This window comes from Hoplias malabaricus, chromosome 17 (genome assembly GCF_029633855.1).
Source record: "Hoplias malabaricus isolate fHopMal1 chromosome 17, fHopMal1.hap1, whole genome shotgun sequence".
Lineage (NCBI taxonomy): Eukaryota > Metazoa > Chordata > Actinopteri > Characiformes > Erythrinidae > Hoplias > Hoplias malabaricus.
Genome location: NC_089816.1, coordinates 13,372,972 through 13,395,237, shown reverse-complemented (window position 1 = coordinate 13,395,237; position 22,266 = coordinate 13,372,972). Strand labels below are relative to the sequence as shown.

Below are 22,266 nucleotides of genomic sequence, written 5' to 3'. Positions count from 1 at the left end.
TTAACCAAGGGATTTTATTGAAAGATTGTAAAATATAACCAAATTATTCTCCATGTTTTCAAAAAAATCCATCAGTGTGTCTATAGCAGTGTAAGGATTAACCCTGGTAGAGGGGGATCTGTCTGACAGATGGGATGGAAACTGGACAGGACATAAATGGACCCCCTACTGAGTATTTCAGCATTTAGGTCAAAAATGCCGTGGCCTGGTTTCTTTCAGTATTCATGGCAAAATAAATAAATAAATAAATAAATAAATAAATAACAAGAACTCTATTGTCTAAATACATGCATCCCTTTTTTCAGCATAGAAATACTAAAATAATAAAAATTAATACTGGCATTATGATTCTCTATGATTTTGAGTTTTTTTGAGTTTTAAAATGTAGTTGATATTTCCAAAATAATTGCTAGAGAGATATACCTCTCAGGTGTATTAAAAAACTACCCCAAAATTCCAAATATTATATTAAGTCACATAATGTTTAGAATAATGTGTAATAATATAATAATATCATAATTATTTGGAATTATATGTATATATTATTTTAAGTTTCCTTAATTTGTTCATTCATTTTACACATCGTTCTTGTTTGTTTAATAAAACCAAACATCTGCAGGATTTTAAAAAAATCATGAACATTTACAAATGATCTGAATGAATTAAGAAACAGTGGCCAAGAATTAATAAATCATGGTAGTCGAAAAAAATACAAATACTACAGAAAATGAGAGAACAACTTAAGCCGTGGGACAAATTAACAAAGTGTATGTGAATAAACTGAAAATTGTTTCCTGAAAACAGGTGGTCTATGAATGCAGCATATAAATGTGTCACTACAAGTTATGACATTTTGCCTGTAAAAAAATACGATGCGTGCCGTGTATGATGATAATGTCTATCGTGTATCGTGATGCTTTTGGCCACATCGTGCAGCCTTCTAATCCAGCTCTGTGTGTTTAATACATTGTTGCTGTGGCTCTTTAGATCGGAGCAGCGCCACCAGTCTGGAGTCTCTCTGTATGAACTGTCTGAGAGTCTGCCAGCAAAGGGAAAGAAAACCAGGAGCTAAAGCAGAGGAATGATGGACGTTCAAACCTCACAGCAGCCAACACTGGAGCTCACGGATTAATGCTGGGAAACAGGGGGCTGTATGGGAAAAGAAGGAGAAGCAGCCATTTCATCTCATCTGTGTCTCCATTGTGTATTTTCTCCAAAGTTAAAAACAACCAGAGCGTGTATGACCACTGGAATGGAGTTTACACATACCTGGAGCACATGATGGTGAGTTATGCCGTGGACGTCTACTCCATTTTAAGGCGCACTGTGATATTAAACTTACTATGATTGTTCTGTTGAGAACTATTCATTTAATTCATTTCTACATGCCTGTATCTTTTTTTATACATTCACCACTAAAGTACACTGAGTACCAGGTGAATGAACTCTCCTGTGGAAAAACTAAATGATTTACAAATAATTACAGAAAGGGCGTGAATAGACTTAAATATGCCTGTTCTTGTTCGTTTGGGTTTACTTTGAGTGTTAGAGCCAGAAAAATACGATTGGAGGAACAATTAGTCCATGTGAAGTCATATCCTTCCTATTTACTCAGCTTCTTCTTGGAATTTCCCGTTCCACCTTAAGCTGTGCAGCAGTTACATTTTGGCACCTCAGGTTCCAGAACGTAACCGCTGCACTATTTAAGGTGGAACGGGAAAGTTCAACTAGAATCTGAGGGATTAGGAAGTACGTCCCTGAGTTCTAGTAAAAACTAGTAGGGCTTAGGAGGACTTTACAGTCGGGTTGTGTAAATGGTCTTGTTTAGTGCGGTTAACACGTTCAAAACGTACAGGTTTGTAAAGGAATAAAGGCAACCTGAGAGCATCTGTATACACGGGAACGGAAAATTAAACAGAGAAAGACCCCAATCAGTAACGCTGTGTGTGAAATATGTGAGGATTGTAATATCATTTTTCCCGTCATAAGAGCAAGCGTGTGCAGGCGAGGAGGTTGGTCTGATGCAAGACTCTTTGTTTGTAGGCTTTTGTTGAACTATGAATGAACAGTGGATTTCCAGGAGATGGCGCTCCTCTCGATGCGTTTTTTCAAAGGGAAGACCACATACAGCATTTAAACACCTAAACACGCCCTTACGTTTGAATATACTGAGCACTAAAGACACCGCTCCAGTCAAAATCAAGTTTGTATCATAGTTTACACGTCCCTGCAGTGTTTAGGCCAACGTCTGTATTAGGAACGAAATAAGCTGTAAATGACTGATGATTTTCCACCTTAAAATCCGTATTCCAAAGACAGTCTCCAACAGGCTGATTCAGACAGGCAGGATTTCTTATGTCATAAACTAAGGAAACACAGATGATGCATTGAAGCCAGTAACTTCTAAATATATAATGGAGATGAACAGAGATACATTTTTATCACTTTTTTCCTTGTCAGTGACAAGTGGAACTTGAAAATCCACTTTAAACAATGCAGTAGTTCTGTGAAGGTGTAACTGCTGTTTATTTGTGCTATTTGTTTTATATTTAACCAGCTGTGAAACAGGTTTTCATGAGAAAGATTTGCCTGTTTTTCTATTCTTAGGGGCTTGAGAGACTTTCTGAGTAAAAGCAGGAGTGGATCGCTTCTTAGATAAAGATGCTGGAAGACTTAAGTGGGACCCCCAGTAGACCACCCACCCCCAAATCGACCTCTTTCAGTTTCTCTGCACTGGCATCCCTGCCACACTGCTTACACATGGAGGGGAGCAGTCACCCCTTCCGGAGGTGAGATTATTTATTATTTTTGAGTATTACTTATGTAGTTAATCTCTCACCCTATTCAGCTCTGGCCAAGGAGAACCATGGTCCCAAGAGCAGAATATCAACCAAATATTTCCTATGTTTGTTTCAATATTTCTTTTCAGGTTCATGATTTATTCTGCTTTTTAAACACAAGAGAACATGGGAAAGTACTCTCCAGTATTCAGAGCTCTTAAAACATTGTTGGTTCTTGAATTCACAGCTGCATCTGTGAGTTAAAAAAATTACAAATACAACTTGTATCTAAATCCTGGACTCTCTATGCTCATGGGAAAGCTTTAACTATACATTAGGCCATTTTTTAAGGATTCAATTGAATTCAGGCACAAAATCATGAGTCAGGTCAGGTATTGTTGTTAATTGATAAGTTCTAGATCATAAATATCATTGTAGCTTATCTCAATGGACTGGATTTTGCTTCATCACTTCAGAGAATACAGTTCTTACAAGTAAGAACACACTCATTAGAAGGAGTGTCAGGATTCTTCTGGACATACAGTATAGTTGAAGTCATCAGAAAGTATCACCTATTGTGAAACAGTGGTATTGTCCCCTGTTTGAGGACTGATGAATCAATAGGAATGTGGATGTCGATGGGAGCAATGGAAAGTTTTGCTCGACTGTTTCAGGCTCTGGTCAATATTGCGCTGGATTTACCAGTGCAGTTTAATTGTCAAATATACTGTCCAGCATGTGGCACACAGTTATGTAAAGTATAGATAGTATGCTGTTTTTAAGGACTCTTCATTTGTATAGTCAAAAAAACACCATGTTTTTACTTTATTTTATTTTATTTTTTGGGCGGGGGGGTGTTTTTGAAAACAATCTGAAATTCGGAATTACGGAATTACTGAATATTATAAATTGAAATGTACACAGTTATACAGTCCAGTGCAACTTCACATGAATCAAATAGTGATGGACCATATAGACATATGTTCAATTGCAATGTATAATATACTCTATAGCTATCAGTCCATAGCAGATTGTAAAAGGTCTATTGTACTGAGGGTTAACCTATAAAAATGTCCAGACTTCTGCATAATTCAGTGGAAATCAAATCTCAAAGCAGGTAAATTGAGGACAAACAATATATAAATATATAATTACATGTATTTGTATAGTCAATGTTGGAACAAATATTTCAAATGTTCAAAACATTGATTTTCCAGAAGAAAGCAAAAACAGATTTACAATTAAAGCACAGCTGGAATGTTCTAATTATGCCAAAAACAATAATATATGCATTACAATATATATGTATTATATTCCTTTTTATCAAATACATTACATTTCCTTTAAAACACATGAACATACTTTCTGGAGATGTGGAGATTTTAATATTTAAATGTACACTGTATGATCTGTTATTGTCCATATAAAATAGTATAATTACATGAAAAGTGATTCTAAAACCGTAGGTTGGAAGTGTCTCTGTAGAGTTACTATTACATGGTGTAATGGAAGATATTCTGCTTCGTGTACCTTTCACTAATGAAAAGTGTATAACTAAAGTAAATAATTCAAGAGATAAGCAGTGCCCCATACTAAACAGCTTTCTTCAGGCATGTGGCTGGTTAGAAATTTACCTTCAGCGTTTTTAACTAACTTCTCCTGCCTGTGGTGTCTCTATAGTGGATTTGTAGAGAAATGCCTGATTAGAATCAAACAGAATAATGTCCCTGCTTGCTTTACACTTCAAGCTACACACACACACACACACACACACAGCTCTCTAGGCTGCTCTGTGACCTCAACCTCACACAGCCCGAGTTCTCTGTGTGAAACTGTTACTGCAGGGATATCCTCTGTCCTAATGATCTGTGTTTGTGTAAATCATGTGTCTGAATTTAGGGACGATTTGTGTTTCAGAAAGTATAGAACAATAGATTTGTTTGCAATATCATAGGATATATTTGGAAGAGAGCAATATCTAATATAACTGTGTGTGTGTGTGTAGCTTGACGTGAAAGCAGAGAGAGAGAGAGAGAGAGAGAGAGAACAAGAAAGAAAACTAAAGTGTAGTGAGGGAAAGCGAATGAATGATGTGAGAAATATAGAAGGAGAAAATAGAAAACAAAAACAGAAATACAGGATACAGGCTGAGTGAGAGAAATAAAAAGAGAGGGATTCTAAGACAAATTTAGAGAGGAGAATGTGAGTGAGGGTGTGTGTATGAGAGAAAGCGAGAGACTAAGAAAAAAAAAGTTTTAGGTGTGAAAAGGAAGGAAACAGATTTCTCAAGAAAAACGTTGAAATCTTCTGACTCCCTTTCAGCTGCCCCTTTCACTTCTCTCCTTACTCTCTACACTCACACACACGAACGTGTCAAACAAACACGCCCGCTGTCAGCTTAAGACTAACTGTTGCATGTTTCCTCTTCTCTCTCGGGATCATGAGGACTCTGTACCGGCTGAAGTTAGTGAGTTCTCCGAACCTGAGTCAGCTGGGAAAGAGTGAGAAGACGTCTCTGGAAGAGCAAGGTTCAGGACCTAACGCCACATGGAACAGGTGAACATTCTACATGCAGACAGTTTTTCATCCAGAAAACATCCAGTGTTTCTAAAAATACTTTGATAGCTGCCTTACAGTGTCGCCCACATTACGCTATAAAAAGTGACAGACAAGTTGAACTGTTTTTAAGTTTCAGCTTCTGTACAAACCCCATTTCCCCCCCAAAAAAAAACATTTTAAATGCAGTAAAAACATGAATCTGTGATTTATTCATTCTTCTGAATCTTATATGGACATATGTACAAAGTTTTCAATGTTTTCACTGACCAACCTGATTGTATTTTGTAAACATAAGTTTAGAATCTGATGTCTGCAACACTCCAAATATTGGGACAGAGGACAATAAGAGGGAGCAATTTATAGAAACTTCATGACATTATTCAGAAGCATTACACAATAAGTAAGTGAATACAAAAGATATCAAAGCATTCACCAAAGGCTCACTCATTGCAAGCAAAATAGGTAATTGTCCATCACTTCATGGGAGAAAATAAAGGAGAATATTTTTCAGTACAATAATTCAAATCATTTAAGTCTTCCACCATCTACATTACATAATATCATGAAAAAAATTGAGGGAGTAACGGGAAATCTTGATGTGTTAATACCAAGGGTGGAACCTACTACTGAATGTGAGTGACCATTGAGTCCTCAGGCAGTGTTGTTTGAGTAACAGTCATGCTATTGAAATGGACATAGCGCATGGGCTCAGGAGTACTTTGGAAAATAACTGTCATTTATCACAGTCCATCGTTATACGTGGAAATGTGTTCTGTGGTCTAAAGGTCATGTTTCTGCTTGTTTAGGAAAAACATTTGTTAGATTATGCGTGCCAAAAATGAGTAAGACAATCCAGACAAAGTTACGAACAAAAAGTGAAAAATCAGCATCTGTGTGTCATTTGCCATGGCATGGGTGATCTTCAGATATGTAAAGGTGTCATTGATGTGGAGGCTTACATTTGTATTTTGGAGGGACATATGCTGCCAACAAGATGATGTATTTTCCTAGGAACTGAGAAAAATGTTTTATTTCAGCAGAACAGTACCAAGACTCATTCTGCATGAGTTACAAGAGCATGGTTTCGTAGACAGAAAGTGACCTGTCTGCGGTTCAGATCTGTTTCCTACTGAAAATGTGTGATGCATTATGAAAAGGATAATTAGACAATGGTGACCACAGACTGTTTAGCAGCTCAAGTCTTGTATACAGCAAGAATGTGTGAATTCCATTTGCTGTAATTAGTGTCTACAATTCTCATATCATTAAAAAATTCAAAGAAAATGTGATGTGATCCAATGGTAAACATGCATCTATTGTATTTTTTAAGAAAGTGTCTTTTTTGGAAATGGGTTTTGTAAATATAGCTTTTGGTTCATTTAACATTAAACTTAGTTCAACTGTCTTAACTGAAATATATTTCCAAACACCATGATTGTGACCTGAACAGGTGTCGTGTTGGATCCTGTGAAGGACAATTGGTCAAAGTGCACCTGGTAAATGATTGCATTTTGGCCAGAAGGATTATTTTGTGGCTGATGTGAGAAAATATCCCTGAAGTATCTCTGAAACCCTAATTTTACAAAAGAAGACAAGGCTCAAACCTTTAAATTACAAGCTTAGTACAACGTAGGCTTAATCCATACTTACTATTGCATATATATATATATATATATATATATATATATATATAATACTGTGTTTATTGCAGCATTCACAATGCAGTTATTGGAGTCTTCCAGAAGAAAGGGTTGGCTGACAATGAGCTGTATTCCTTAAATGAAGGTGTAAGGTGAGTCAAATCCATTGAACCACATGCATTCTTCCCAGGCACTCCTTAATTTACTAGTCCCTCCTCAGTCAATTGCAAAGTGAGCTGCCTTTCAGATTACTCGCTTGTGAGTTATGCATTACTTTCACTCTGACAGATTTTTGTCTGGGCCTAAACTAAGAGGTTTATCAGCTACAAATCTGACAGAAAGCACGTACAACTTTGTCATATCAGTTCATATCATTCCTTCACTTATTTGTTCCCCCACCCCCCTTCTTCACAGTCGTCAGAGCTGGTATAAATAGTAGCAAATAGTAGATAGAGCTTAGAGAACAGGGCTTAGTACCAGAAGGTTGCCGGTTCAATCCCTAAACCCTTGAGCAAGGCACTGAACCCACAACTGCTTCCCAGTTGGCTGCCTGCCGCTCTGAGTGTATGTTCACTGCCACATATGGGTTAAATGCGGAAGATATATTTTGTTGTACAATGACAATTAAATGCTCGTTATCATTTGTATTTTTGCTGTATACACGGAATCTCCAAAGGTTTATAATCATACTGTATAAAGGTGAACACAACATGGCAACATCTCCAAAGAAATTCAATAGAAAAGCATTGGCCAATAGAATTAGAGGATGTGGATCAGCTGCACATGAGACAATGGTCACTGGGCTTTGGATTGATGAGGCTGTTACTGCAGCAAAGGTGAACAAAATCTCTATTAATACATTTCATTTTGGAAGAAAAAAATCAGACAAGCAGGTGTCCACAAACATTTGCACATCTAGGGCACAGCTTTGAGTAGTAAGTCTCAACCAGTTAACACTCATGGCTGTATCTTCCTTCATACCTCAGAGCTCTAAAATGCTCATTGGACCATTGACTATTCAGCATTATATGGACTTTAAATACAACAAGCATAATGACTACAATAATTAAACCTGAGCTAAAATTACAAACATTTAAAAAATTTTATTTACAGTGATTAGTTTCTGAAGCCCTAGAAGGCTTTTAAAATTTAATATGATATAAAATGTTGCATAACACCATTTTAAAAATGATGTAGATGTAATGATTTTGTATCAGTCTCTACTTCCTTTTCCAAGACATAATAATTTTGCTTGAATTATTTAGAACATGAAAGTTCACTAAACTTTTTCCTTTTTGTCCAATTAGACAACTGCTAAAAACAGAACTGGGCTCTTTTTTCACTGAATACCTTCAGGTAAGGAAACATGTTGAAACCTGTATTTGATTTGAAACTCTTTCTTGCTCATGTTTTATTTCTCTTCCCTCAGAATCAGCTGCTGACTAAAGGCATGGTAATTCTGAGGGACAAGATAAGATTCTACGAAGGTAAATAGTCAAACACAGTAGAGGTCTCACTCTTCAGGTGCAGCTCTCTCAATATGATATTTCAAGCAACTGAATTATTTACACGTTTAACAGCTTTAGGTCCTTGTGTTGGTTTTTTCTCAGGACAAAAATTATTGGACTCTCTGGCTGAGACCTGGGATTTCTTCTTTTGTGATGTTCTCTCAATGCTCCAGGCCATATTTCACCCAGTCCAGGTAACACTGGCATTCCAAAGCATAGGGTCAGGATACTTTACTCTGCTTATTACAAAAGCATGAACTGATCAAACACCAGAATGCACATATCAACAACTCTGAGCCTAGTCAGGTCAGTACACATTGAATGACTGGTTAGTGCAGTGGTTCTCAGTCCTGCTCTGAAGTTCCACTGTCCTGGTCTTGGGTGTTCTACCTGTTCTTACTCATCCATTTTACCTCAGTAAGCAGTGGATTGTTAGGATCATGATTGAAAGCCTCTGGGTTAGAAAACCATAACTCATTTACCCAAGTTTATTACATTGTTACATTACTGATTATAGCAAGTCCTAACTATTTAAATACGTATTATTATTATTATTGTGAGATACAAAATGGGTATAAATATTTCCAAGAGGTTAAAACCGACTTCCATAAATATCACAAATGAAACTGAGCACAGCTTGCACCCAGCTGTGAACTAAGGAATGGTCATTTGAACATGAATGCTGCAGGGCCCTCTACTGGTTTTTAGCTATTTTTCAGGTGTGATATTCACAGACATCCTCCTTTTGTAACTGCAACACATGAGAGCACAATGCTTCATTCATATTGAGCTTTTACTGCAATGAGAGCTCTGTTAATTATCAAAATGAAATCACCCTGTTGTTGACTGGGCTTTATAACATTATTTCAGAACCATTTGAAGCACTGTTCAAAGTTACTGACAATGAGAGACATTTCTAGTACTTCAGCTATAGAACAGCAGTGAGATACTCAGCCATGCCTGTGGATTAAAGTGAGCAGAGACATGTTTCAAATTAAACCGTCTGAGTCATTTTGCTTTAGTAAATTGAATAACCACCGAGTTGTGACGAGAAGGAATTACCTGCTTTTTTCTTCAGTCTTGTGTTGGTGTATGGCTTTCCTGAATTCCACAGTCAAACTGTGCTAAAGCCATATTCACAGCATAGTTAAAACCTAGTATTTCTTAGACAGATTTAAATATATTTGAGGCAATAAAAACATGCAAAAACCTTAATAAATCTACCAAAATATGTAGGGCAATCTCCCTTGAAAGTCATGAAAATTTGAAGGGTTACAAATCATTGTGGCCCCATGAAAACCGACTTTATTTTCCATTTTCATTTTTCTATTACATTTGAAAACACAAGCAAATGTCATGATGGATGGATGGATGACAATAAATCACCTACATTGAGATTTAAGAAAGTTTTTGGCTTCTCCTGTATATTTACCATTATGGAAATACATTTAATGGACTGCAGTGAAATATTAATCTGAAGTGAAATCTCTAATTTTTTCAGAATCTTTGAATGTAATGAAGCATGTTGTTTGCTAAAATAATTCAGACCCTTGTAACTAGATGCTCCAAGCTTACACAAATTAAAAATATCCTAACATGCATATATTTGTTTCACTAACCAATAATATGACTGTCTTTCTTGAACCAGTCTTTGATTCTGCACTGTTTCTCCACTGGGTAAAATATTATATAGAGAGATTACAGTTATTATTGTTGTTTGTTGTATCTGTTATTGTCTTATGTTATGTACAGGAGTTGGACAATGAAACTGAAACACCTGGTTTTAGACCACACTAATTTATTAGTATGGTGTGGGGCCTCCTTTTGCGGCCAAAACAGCGTCAGTTCGTCTTGGGCATGACATATACAAGTCCTGCACAGTGGTCAGAGGGATTTTAAGCCATTCTTCTTACAGGATAGTGGCCAGTCTCTAAGTGATGCTGGTGGAGGAAAACATTTCCTGACTCGCTCCTCCAAAACACCCCAAAGTGGCTCAATAATATTTAGATCTGGTGACTGTGCAGGCCATGGGAGATGTTCAACTTCACTTTCATGTTCATCAAACCAATCTTTCACCAGTCTTGCTGTGTGTATTGCTGCATTGTCGTCCTGATACATGGCACTGCCTTCAGGATACAATGTTTGAACCACTAGATGCACGTGGTCTTACTGGTGCAATGTGCAGTTAATGAAGACTGGCAACCAGGCTGCTCCAATTTAGCCATGAAACCTCCCACACTAAAATGACAGGTGTTTCAGTTTCATTGTCTAACCCCTGTATATACTGTATGTTTGTCAGGGAAAGGAGCCATCAGTGCGTCAGCTGGCTTTGCTGCTGTTCCGGAACACCATCACCCTGAACATGAAGCTGGAAGAGGCTCTGTCCAGACCAAGAGCTCGCATCCCACCTTCTGTTGTCCAGATGCTTCTGGTCCTTCAGGTATAGAATAAAGTAGAGAATAAATCCCAATTCAGTTCCATTCCAGAATGATCAAATCCATTATGTAAGTCTCACCAGGGTTTATTTGGGTAACAAAATAGCTTTATGTGAACAGTTTTCTAGAGTTTTCTGGACCACATTCTGTTAATGCAACACAGCAGACAGGTTCATTATTATACTCTGTGAAAGCTGGCCTTTGTTTTCCTTCTGCATGTGTGAATCTGTGTGCTGTGTTTTTTTGTTTGATTTTTTTTGTGATCTGCAGGGTGTCCATGACTCCAGAGGTGTTACTGAGGAATATATGAAGCTGGAGTCAATCATTCAGAAAGTTGTGTCACCTTACCTGGGCACACAGGGGCTGTGCTCTCATGACTGTGACTCCACTGGTTGCTCCTGTGTGATTGGTAAGACAGATGATAAACAGAGTAAATATGTCCACCAATGATTAGAAATGAATTGTAGGACACGAAAGCTGAATGTGAATAATATTTATATTTTATCAAAACGGGCAAAAGCATTTCTCCTTCCCAAGATAACGCATTACTAAATACTGAAAGATTTGGTGGTGTTTTACTTTCAGAGATCTAATGCATATTCACTATTTATCTAAATACGTTAATAACGATCTCTTTATTTCGTTATAATCACTTACCCCTCTTGGGAAAATAGGTACAAATCTAGAGCAGGTGCACTCCTGTTAAAAACAAATCAAAATGTCAGACATTTGGTTTATCTTCCTTGATTTTGGTAAAACAACATTTAAAAATTCACTGTTTTGTTCCTGTTTCCATTTTTATTTCTTGCACTCTCTCTAATCGCTGATGCTCAGAACAGAATAAAAGGTTTTCATAAATGCCACATCAAAATGTTGCATGTTTCATTGCTCACACAGAAAAGCGTCTGCAGTGGTGTTGGTCAAAGCCTGGGGGAGACATACAGGCCACTAACCCAGTGGTCCGCTCCAAGAGCTACAACATCCCAATGCTGACACCTGTGGCTGAATACGACTCTGAGGTCAGCTCTGTAAGCAGCGTGGGCATCCGGCGGCACTCAGCCTGCGAGGTCACCTCCATCATGGAGCAGCAGGGCTACTCTTCGCTTTCTGTGGGCATAGAGACCAGCTCCACCCCACGCCTCTCTCTGGACCATGACCTTACCATATCTGGGGTCAAACGAGGAGCGTCAGGACAGCCTGCTCTTGTATCACCCACCATCTTTGTCCATAATTCAGCAGGGCCCTTACACTCTGGCCCTCAGGTATCCAACTCTGAGGTGGAGAAGACTGTCTCCTCACCCACCAGCTGCTCCTCCAGCCCAGAAACTATTGTCATGCAGGGTGTAGATTCTCTGGAATCAGACCAGGATGGGATCTTCATTGATTTTTCCCACTGTCGCTCCGACTCTTTCGGGACCAGCCGGAAAACCAGCTGACTTTGTTACATGGCGAAGCATTGAACATTATCAGCTGCAGCTCAGTGGCCTCAGTGGCTATTCAGTGAACTCAGAATACAGCAGGATTAATCCAGTAAGTGCACACATTAATGGTGAATTTTATCTATACTGAAATTGAAATTATGATTCCTGCTTCTTCAAACTCCAGCTGCCAAACTTATTTGACAGGACAAACATCTCTGGCTTTGTTGGATGCTTCTTGTTTTTAAGAGCAATTGCTTTTATAAAATGTGCATTACAAATCCACTACATGGATTTATTGAATATTTTTTGCAATATTTGAGTTTCATAGGTACCTGCTGTTGATATATGGAGAGCTGAATTTGCTTATACAGTCCTCCGTATATGTATAAATAAGACATGAATGTGAATATGTTAACTCTGTGATTGTTTCGGACTCTGATCCAAAATAATCATTTCATTCGTTTTTAGGGCTGTCTTAGGGTTTAGATCAAACTTGACCAAGAGCAGAAGGGGATTTTACCTGTTTAGCATGCTAGTTTCAAAAAAATATATTGCGCTCAAATCTTTATTGTATTCTTAGCTGCACTACTGTAAAATAGGGGAAAAGGGGGCGTCAGCAATTAAGACAAATGCTAAATATACTGTATTGTGTTCAGATCCCACCTATTACATCAGTAAATAATTTTGTACAATTTGTAGTTGAGTTTAGATAATTAACTTTAGCTGTATTTATACCATGCTCTTATTAATCTGACCAGTGGTCTGTGTAAATATAAATTAATAGAGCAAATACAATTTCACAACTTAAAGATTTGTTCCATATTGTTATTTAATGCCACCTCTGTGTGAGCTGTAGAGAATATTAAAATATTTGAGCATCCTAAGCTTCAGATATTATATTTGAGCTGGTATACTCAACACTGATTAATGCTCTGACACTAAATGATAATCACATATTTGATTAACAAACCAACTTGAAGAATAATTAATCAGATTCTTTTATCCAAGCCACTTTAAAGGGAATTCCACTTATTTTTAAAAGATAAATCAGTGCTTGGCATGTGAACGGTAAATTAAAGTAGTAAAAATCATGCAACATTTGACTGTTTTTTTTTTTTCAGATTCTTTTTGCCATGGAGTATACCAAAATATTAGCAACATAAATACAGCCATTTTATTTATTAACCAGAAACACCAGTGAATTTGCAAACCTCATTTCTAAAACAAAAATGTTTCCAATGTCATTCAAACATTTTTAATTTTATTTAGTCCAAATAACTCAGTGGCATTTCTACATAGAATTAATGGATTTCTTCTTGTATAACAGTTTCAGGCTGCATTTCTGGATGCAGTGGCAGACAATGCTGAAGTGACAATTTACTACCAAGCCCATGTATATAAATCTTGAGGTGAGGAACGTTCTTTTTGAACTGTTTGACAATTTGGCACAAAGTGGTGAGCCATTATGCATCTTTGTATCTTTGTCTGCAGAGTGTGAGCCATTGGTTTATGCTCCTTTTCCAGAAATGGGGTTTGTACATGTGGCTTCTGAGTTCTTATATTTGTAATGCATGTATTTCTTGCATGTACATCTTTGTCTAGAATGTATTTTGGAATCCTGTTTTAATTCTAAACAATATCACAAAAGCAGAAAATAATGTCTCTAACTTCAGGCCATGTTTCTATGACCATTGTGTGTCATTGATATAGAAATTAATCTTCAGATATCTATTGCCACAATTAACAATTCTGATCAGTAAATTCCTCTGAAATTATGTCATTTGTCAGGCTTATTTTAATAAAAAATGTGTGGAATTACCCTAGCAATTTTATGGCTCAATGCAAAAATCTTAGACACAGGAAGCTAAAAGTTATATTTGCACACCATTGTGAAAATGTGAACTGTATTGTGATTGTAGATATAAGATTTTTCAAATAGACTTTCAGGCCATATATATATATATATATATATATATATATATATATATATATATATATATATATATATTGTGTGTGTGTGTGTGTGTATTATAAGGCTCTGTTATTTTATAGAACAAATTTGAAAAAATTTTCTACACATGTAATGATTTTAGATATGTAGTTGTGGAGGTTGAAGATGAAACCTACTGGCAAAACCTAGCTTTGTATTTTTGGCAATCTATGTTTTTGTTATCATTCATGTATGATGCTGGACAATTGTCAAAATCATGTTTCTGAAATAAAAGATATTCTGGATTTTATTAAGCCTTGTTGGTCATATACACATTTACGGTCATTCCAATCCACACATTTACCAGGACAATATTAATTTTTTATTGACATTTTAATTCATACCATTTAATTATATCAATTATTTGCATCATTATTAGTGGGCAATAATAATTTACCTTTGAAAAAAAATAGCTGCAATAAATTGTGAATATTATATTAATTATTCCATAGGGTAAAATATAAACAAATGATATTGTAAAATATATATGGACATATGATCTTCAAGCATTTGTTGTGAAATCAGGAGTATTAACAATCCTGAAAGGTGTTATTTGTTGCAATAACATTTTGTACTCTTATGGGCAGTGTTTACACAGGATTTTGGGACATTTATCTAACAATAGGAATAAGAAACGTATTGATGAATTTGGAAGTTTAGTTCTGGTTCATAAACACCGCTCTAGCTCATAACAGGTGTATTGGGTGATACTACATCACTCCAGAGAGTAGCTACTATTCCACAGTTCACTGCTGGGGGATTTATGCTCCTCCTGCCCATGCCTGGCATAGAGCATGGTGAACTTATGTGGAGCTATTTCTGTTTGTCAGTGCTGTTCTGTGGAGATTGTACAACTACATGTCTCTTATAAATGTATCATTCATAACCCACAATAACACAAGTTGTAGTTGATCAGGTTGAAGATGCTGAAGGACGTCTGTGTTAGATAGCTTTAGCATAATATTCACAGTAAACACCCTGCCCTATCCACAAGAAAATCTGAAGCATAAACCCAAGAAAGTAAGACTTCAAAAATACCAGGCTCTCGGTGAACCATTGTGAAACAATCGAAATAAATTTTTACAATGAGAATTAAAAAAATGAGTCTGAAAGGAACCACAGAAAAAGGCCGTTTGCGACCCCGTGACGTCAGCACGGGCCGGTCCACTGAGGGGGGACTGTAAAAGTCAAATTCCTTAAATTAAACGAACTGAAGCTTTTCTCTGTTGAATATCGCGGGGTTTTCTATTTTATAAGTGAGATAATAAACAGTGGATGCTATCAGTACCCTTTTTTTATAATAAACTCAGTTTTAGTGATCCATTGTTGCCTCGCAGTGAGATTTGAACAGAAGCAGACAAAGGCCGCCGGAAATGAGTCTCACAGCGGAGCTGTTCGATTCCTGAAGTTCAGGAGTCGATACCGGGTCTGATTCCCGGTGTTCAAATCAATAGAGTCGATTCGAAGAGTCAGTTCCACACAATTCATTCGAAACAAACATACGCATGTATGATTTTATTTTTTAAGTGAAAAACTCCAACACATTTTCTTATTAATGGAACACAGTAAAACGACAATATACATTTTATATTTATTTGTTTCCAATAATTTTTAATACAGTATCGTTATCGTGCGTTAAAATATGAAGACGTGTCTTTTATATGTGTTATGCCATTATGTACACTTAAAAAAAGATCATTATAACTTTTCTATACCCGTTTTTTTTCTCCTTGCATTCTCTTTGTGCCAGATCTCACACTCCCGACTGTTGAGTGTTCGGAGTCGATTCTCGATACCCAAACAAGAAAGCTCTGGAATAAGAGAACCGACTCTTTTTAGGATCGACTCCCTAATAGTTACAATGGCCGGGCAGCGACGGTTTTAATCTCGTTTCTCGTAAAACCATCTATTTTCTTTTATAGTTTCAGTGTCTAAGTTGTGATTTTTTTCGCGGACGTCTAGTCCAAATGTAATTTTACAGACAATGCCTCACAGTTTTTACTTTATATAGGAGACGGCTTTTCTTCTGAGTAACGTTAAGGTTAGCCTGTTTTTTTAGCTAACGCTAGCTAGCTTAGCTAATTTCACACAACGCAGATAACAGATGTGAGTTTTAAATGAAGGTAAAGTCGCTTATATGGGTGTCTTTCAAGCATCCAGGGCCGAAAAACTTAACTTAATCTGAGGCATGAGTAAATAAATACCATTTTAATGTGCGGGAACTTTATTCGGCAGTAGCAAAGTAAGTTCAGTTAGCCAGCAGGCTAATTTAATTTTTCCTGGTGAGGCACGAGTTTGTCCAGGAGCTGAAATGGAGACGCACGTTTCAAACCTTTTTCCAGAGATTTTAGCCATGATTTTTAGCTACCTGGATGTTAAAGGCAAAGGCAGAGTTGCACAGGTTTGTGTGGCGTGGAGAGACGCGTCCTACCACAAATCAGTGTGGAGGGGAGTGGAAGCTAAACTTCACCTCAGAAGAGCAAACCCTTCTTTATTCCCCAGCCTTCAGACACGAGGAATTAAGAAAGTGCAGATCCTCAGTCTGAGGCGCAGTCTGAGCTACGTCATTCAGGGCATGCCAAACATTGAGAGCCTTAATTTGAGTGGATGCTACAATTTAACAGACAACGGCCTGGGACATGCGTTTGTGCAGGATATACCATGCCTGAGGATTCTCAACCTGAGCCTATGCAAGCAGATCACGGACTCCAGCCTCGGGCGAATTGCGCAGTACCTAAAGAACCTGGAGTTCCTAGAACTTGGTGGCTGCAGCAACATCACCAACACAGGGTTGCTTCTCATTGCATGGGGCTTGCACAGACTGAAGAGCCTGAACCTTCGCAGCTGCAGGCATGTTTCTGATGTGGGCATTGGGCACCTGGCTGGCATGACCCGCAGTGCAGCAGAGGGCTGCCTCAGCTTGGAGCACCTCACCCTGCAGGACTGTCAGAAACTGACTGACCTGTCTCTGAAGCACATCTCCAAGGGCTTGAGCAAGCTAAAAGTCCTGAACCTCAGTTTCTGCGGTGGGATTTCTGATGCCGGCATGATCCATCTGTCGCACATGACGCAGCTATGGACCCTCAATCTGCGCTCATGTGACAACATCAGCGACACAGGAATCATGCACCTGTCCATGGGCTCTCTCAGGTTGTTTGGTTTGGATGTGTCATTCTGTGACAAAGTGGGAGACCAGAGCCTGGCCTACATCGCCCAAGGCCTCTACCAGCTCAAGTCCCTCTCCCTGTGTTCATGTCACATCAGCGACGATGGCATCAACAGAATGGTGCGACAAATGCATGAGCTCAAGACCTTGAACATTGGCCAATGTGTGCGCATTACAGACAAGGGGCTTGAGCTCATTGCTGACCATTTGACTCAGCTGACTGGGATCGACCTGTACGGATGCACCAAAATCACTAAGAGGGGACTAGAGCGGATAACGCAGCTCCCATGCCTTAAAGTGCTGAACCTAGGTCTGTGGCAGATGACTGAAGGTGAAAGAGTTAGATGATACCTCATCAGGCATCACATTTTAGTCTGTACTACCTCATATGTTACTGCCACCTTCTTAAAACACACACACACATTATGTATGTATGTATGTGAAGGGACGTTTGAGTAGTTGAGTGGCATGCAATAAGAACACTGAACATCTTTTTGTGTTATTGTCAGAAAGTTTATATTTGTTAATTGCTTCTCGATTAGTAAGTGGTTAGTCAAATGTTTTTAGGGCCTGTTCGGAAATATATCACATTCTCTGTCTGACTTGATTATACTGACAAGAAGATTTTTGTCAATGCCTTAAAGTATTAGCCTCGTCCTCACCTTCATTATTGCTCTTAAGATAAAACGTGGTTGGATGTTTCAGGAGATAATGGTTTCAACATGATTTGGGGGAAAGAACAGTCATTAGTTTGTATTGGTCCTTCTTAGTAAGATAAACATATGCAATTTAAAACTTTGTAAAAACAAAAAAATTATATATAAAGTGTAAATGGTCAACTCATTTGTAAGATAATGTCTGGAACGTCTGTTTATTTTCCTATGCTAAAAAATTAAAATTGTTTTTGAAATTGGTTGTTTCTTGAGAATTTGGAAGTGATGCTCAGAGCAAGGAAATTATATTAATTTGTTTCAGATGAAACATGATTTTTCTATCCAGACTGGATTCATTCTAGATGTCTTTTATAATAGTCTTATAAAACTATTTTATTAAAATGGGGGAAATGAGTATAGGTGTACAAAACACAGTGGTCCTTAATGAGCTTCAAGTACAATGCTTGACAAAGGATAGGGGCTCATTTAAAAGAGCTTTAACTAAATTGTGTAGATCACACTGGCTGGTTCATTAGTGTGTTTAGAATTTGGATGAGTGAAATGTCAGATTCCTGTGTTTCCTCTAGCTTTCTACTAAACATGCACTTTCACTGTTGGTTTAACAGCTCTTTATTTTATTTAAATGTCTTGGGGTTTTTGTTACACCAGTTAATATTTACTTGCACTCATGATTTTAACACCCCTCAAACAAATAAAATAATTGATCTGTTTTTTTTTATAATAAAATCAGTATAAATGGATTTCTTAAACATAGTATATCACACCTGCACAGTTCATATAAAGTCTATTAGTGGACATTTGTCTGAGACAAATCTTGCCTGAGGAACAAATCCTTAATTAATGGAGCAAAGCATTGCAATTAAACTGCTAATGTAGTAACTTGGGTAAAGCTGCAAACATGGTGTATGATTAAATTATTGAATATGTTCAGAGGCATATATATTTGCTATGTACTGGACTATAACCACTGTGAAGATCATGTATCTCATCATTTCACTAAAGGTATTAAATAGTTAATTATCTGTTATGTAGCTGTTGTTTGGTACCAGCCTGCTCTATTCAGTGTCATGTTCACACAACAGTTACAAAAATGAAAAGCAAATTTAGCTCACGTATAACATCTGTGCTCATACTTTAATTCACTTCATGGTTTCCTTGCTTCACTGGGTGTCCCCTGCTGTGGGGCATTGTGCTTTTTTTGTTTTCCCTTCTCTACTGCTGTTGATTTAAATCATCGTCGTCATCATTTTCCAGACTGCATGTGGCGTCCTCTCTACAAGCTCTAAACATACATGAATGCCTACTAATGTCAGTGCTGTTGCTGGAAAAGTCTGATCCATAAACAGCACTCTTACTAATATTTTATGAATACTGATCCAGAACTTTTTTTCTCTATACTTTTTAATACAATATGCATGCAGGCTTTGACAACGAAAGCCCTTGTCATTGCTTTATCTGATTGTGCGAATGTTTTTGTACTTGCACATCAACAATTGTTTGAAGGTGTTCTTGAAAGTTACGTTGCATAAAGCATAACAAGCTGGGTTAACCGTGCTGTTGATGTAGCACAGCCAATAGCCAAAAACCCACATGGAATCAGGGATGCAGGAATCGCAGAAGGTGTTGATCAATACCATTACATTGTATGGTGTCCATGTGACAACAAAGGCTACCAGAATGGCCATTATCGTTCTTGTAACCTTTCTCTCTCTGGAGGACATACTCTTCCTCTTCTTCTTGTGTGGATGCATGAGGATCAAGGCCATCAGTCTCTGCCTTTCTTTGCGATTGTTGGTCTTCTCATTTGCACTGGCAGGTTCATACCTACTATCTCCACCCTTTCTGGAAGCTGTAAAGCAAGTCAGTTTGGCCCAGCTTGCTTTCACTTGGGATGAGGTTTTAGCTGGGCAGCTCTTGATGCCATTAGTTTCTACAGAAACGTCTTCACCTCTCTGATTGGATGAGGCCATAACACTGTCAGATGTTGAGTCATTTTCACTCTCTCTGTCTTCACCTGGGGAAAGGGTAATGATGTTAAACATTATTTCTGCATAGTTGCCATATGCCAGATTATTTTTTTAAAAGATCCAATGAGCTCAGAATACATTTCTCAGAAGCAGTATTCTTAATAAAAATGCATGTCAAATTATACTATAAATGCAATTAATTTTAAAGTGGTGGAATCCCCAAAACTACATAAATGTACTCATCTATAACAAGACTGTAGTGTCTGAAGTCTGACTGTTTTGTTTTACACAGGAATTTGCATGTATTCATTCTTGTTCTGTAATGTGGAGTGCCATCCTGTTCAAGGTCAGGGTGGGTCTGAAGCCTATTCAAAATTACTGGAAATGACTTCAAAGTCACAGGAACACACACTGTACAGGGCACGAGGCCATCACAGGGCATAACACACTCAACAAGTCACATACTCTGACACGTGGGCGATTTCACACAGCCAATCCACCTACCAATATATTGTCACTTTCCATTCCACTTCATTTTTGTGGATTTTTAGTTTGTTGCATCATTTGAACACAGCAGCTGTCCTTCACACTGAGAAAATGTGTATGATGAATAGACCAATAGAAATGCTCCAAAATTAGTTGGAATAAAATATTTTTCCACTGAAAGTTAAGGTTTTTTCCTTCTCCTGAAAAATTACTATTTCTGGATATATACAGTGACCCTAAGCACACAAAGGAAACCCACACACACACAGGGAGAACACACCAATTTTCTCAGACAGTAACTTAAATGGTGGGGTTTGAACCAAGTACTCCCAAGATTCTGAAGAGCAGCGTCAACATGCCACCCAGTTTGCAATTAGCTTTTTGCAAAGATCATGTCTAACACACTCCCCAACAAGCTTCATATGACATCATTTCATGTAGTCAAATTTAAAATGTGATGTGTAGCATTGTATGGTAGGTATTATCATGGACAAAGTACACCGCATGGTTAAAACAGCAGCGCCTGCTGTCTTTGTCGATTTTTATAAATAATGATATGTCACAAAATGACAGAATCCACACATTTATTTAAGGCAAGTTAACAACTCTACAGCATAAGGCAACAATGGTATACAGTTTGCAAATTGCTAAATTGGAGACTATACATTTTATTTACTTATAAAAAGAAGCACACTTAACAGACACTAAATATATTCTGAATTTCTGAGTTTGTTCAAATGTGAAAGAGATTAAACTGTAAAAATATGACAGGATGATTGTTTAAAGTCACTGCAGAGCTGTGACTAATTTGGTAACCTACCTGTAGTGGCATCTGAACCACTGTGTTGTCCTGCTCTGACCATGTCCTCAATTCTCTGGCTTTGTGTCCTTGCTTCACTCCCCTCAGAGCTTGACATGGGCTGAATCCTGGTGTCCTGGCCAGTGCCACACACCCTTCCTCTCTCTCTCCTCATGCGGCTGCGGCTGGCTTTAGAGATCTGCCAGTACAAAACGCTCATAATAACCACAGGCAGGTAGAAGGCAGCTATGGCTGTGCCAAAGGTGACAGCTGCATTGGAGAAAAATTGAATTTTACATTCATTCATCTTCAGGGTGCGCTTGCCTACAATGAACTGCCAGAAGAGGATGGCTGGAGCCCACAGAATGAAGGACAGGATCCAGGCTGCAGCGATCATCAAACCTGCCATTTTGGTAGTCCTCTGCACTGGATAGGTGAGGGGCTTGGTGACACAGAAGTAGCGGTCAAAGCTGATGATGAGGAGGTTCATCACAGAGGCATTGCTTGCCACATAATCAAGAGCTAACCACAGGTCACAGACAACAGGCCCCAAAGGCCAATGGCCAGTCACAATGTAGACTGTGTAGAGGTTCATGGAGAACAAGCCAATGATCAGGTCAGCACATGCTAGACTAAAGAGAAAGTAATTATTGACTGTCTGGAGGTTCTTATTGACCTTGATGGACACAATGACGAGAATGTTGCCAATAATTGTGATCAGACTCAAGGCGCTCAGACCCAGAACGACGAGAACCTGCTCAGGCAGTGTGTATCCTTTAGGACTGCTCACATTGGTGTAGTTTTGGCTTCCATCATGGATTGTAAAGTTTGTAAAGTTCAT

At 37.9% G+C, this 22,266-nt stretch overlaps 3 protein-coding genes across 4 annotated transcripts; 2 read left to right on the top strand and 1 right to left on the bottom strand.

Annotated features, from left to right (window-relative positions):
- Nucleotides 1-1,023: 1,023 nt before the first annotated feature.
- Nucleotides 1,024-14,572, top strand: prr5a (proline rich 5a (renal)). 2 transcript variants are annotated; one of them, XR_010795946.1, is made up of 11 exons: nucleotides 1,024-1,284; nucleotides 2,608-2,789; nucleotides 5,226-5,336; nucleotides 7,051-7,131; nucleotides 8,287-8,335; nucleotides 8,409-8,466; nucleotides 8,590-8,681; nucleotides 10,787-10,927; nucleotides 11,193-11,331; nucleotides 11,820-12,452; nucleotides 13,671-14,572. XR_010795946.1 is itself a non-coding variant. In XM_066649193.1 (10 exons), exons 2-10 carry the CDS (start codon nucleotides 2,662-2,664, stop codon nucleotides 12,356-12,358), a joined length of 1,338 nt encoding a protein of 445 aa, XP_066505290.1. In that variant the 5' UTR covers nucleotides 1,024-1,284; nucleotides 2,608-2,661; the 3' UTR covers nucleotides 12,359-14,572. The 2 variants fall into 2 exon arrangements, 1 of the variants encoding a protein (XP_066505290.1); XM_066649193.1 differs by having other exon boundaries at nucleotides 11,820-14,572.
- A 1,592-nt stretch (nucleotides 14,573-16,164) lies between these two features.
- On the top strand, nucleotides 16,165-18,405 carry fbxl14a (F-box and leucine-rich repeat protein 14a). Its single transcript, XM_066649597.1, has one exon. The coding sequence runs from the start codon at nucleotides 16,645-16,647 to the stop codon at nucleotides 17,845-17,847; it is 1,203 nt and encodes a 400-aa protein (XP_066505694.1). The 5' UTR covers nucleotides 16,165-16,644; the 3' UTR covers nucleotides 17,848-18,405.
- Nucleotides 18,406-18,714: 309 nt separating this feature from the next.
- chrm2b (cholinergic receptor, muscarinic 2b) lies at nucleotides 18,715-22,266 on the bottom strand. The gene is made up of 2 exons (XM_066649964.1): nucleotides 21,447-22,266; nucleotides 18,715-20,187 (listed from the first exon to the last, which is right to left on the bottom strand). The coding sequence occupies exons 1-2, from the start codon at nucleotides 22,264-22,266 to the stop codon at nucleotides 19,625-19,627; spliced, it is 1,383 nt and encodes a 460-aa protein (XP_066506061.1). The 3' UTR covers nucleotides 18,715-19,624.

Excerpts from the sequence above, each read along its gene's own strand:
- prr5a (XM_066649193.1), top strand. The coding sequence starts at position 2,662 with ATGCTGGAAGACTTAAGTGGGACCCCCAGTAGACCACCCACCCCCAAA. Across the intron at positions 8,336-8,408 it reads TTTTCACTGAATACCTTCAG|AATCAGCTGCTGACTAAAGG; the intron begins GTAAGGAAACAT and ends CTCTTCCCTCAG. Across the intron at positions 8,682-10,786 it reads CCATATTTCACCCAGTCCAG|GGAAAGGAGCCATCAGTGCG; the intron begins GTAACACTGGCA and ends TATGTTTGTCAG.
- fbxl14a (XM_066649597.1), top strand. The coding sequence starts at position 16,645 with ATGGAGACGCACGTTTCAAACCTTTTTCCAGAGATTTTAGCCATGATT.
- chrm2b (XM_066649964.1), bottom strand. The coding sequence starts at position 22,266 with ATGAACTTTACAAACTTTACAATCCATGATGGAAGCCAAAACTACACC. Across the intron at positions 20,188-21,446 it reads TGGTTCAGATGCCACTACAG|GTGAAGACAGAGAGAGTGAA; the intron begins GTAGGTTACCAA and ends CCCTTTCCCCAG.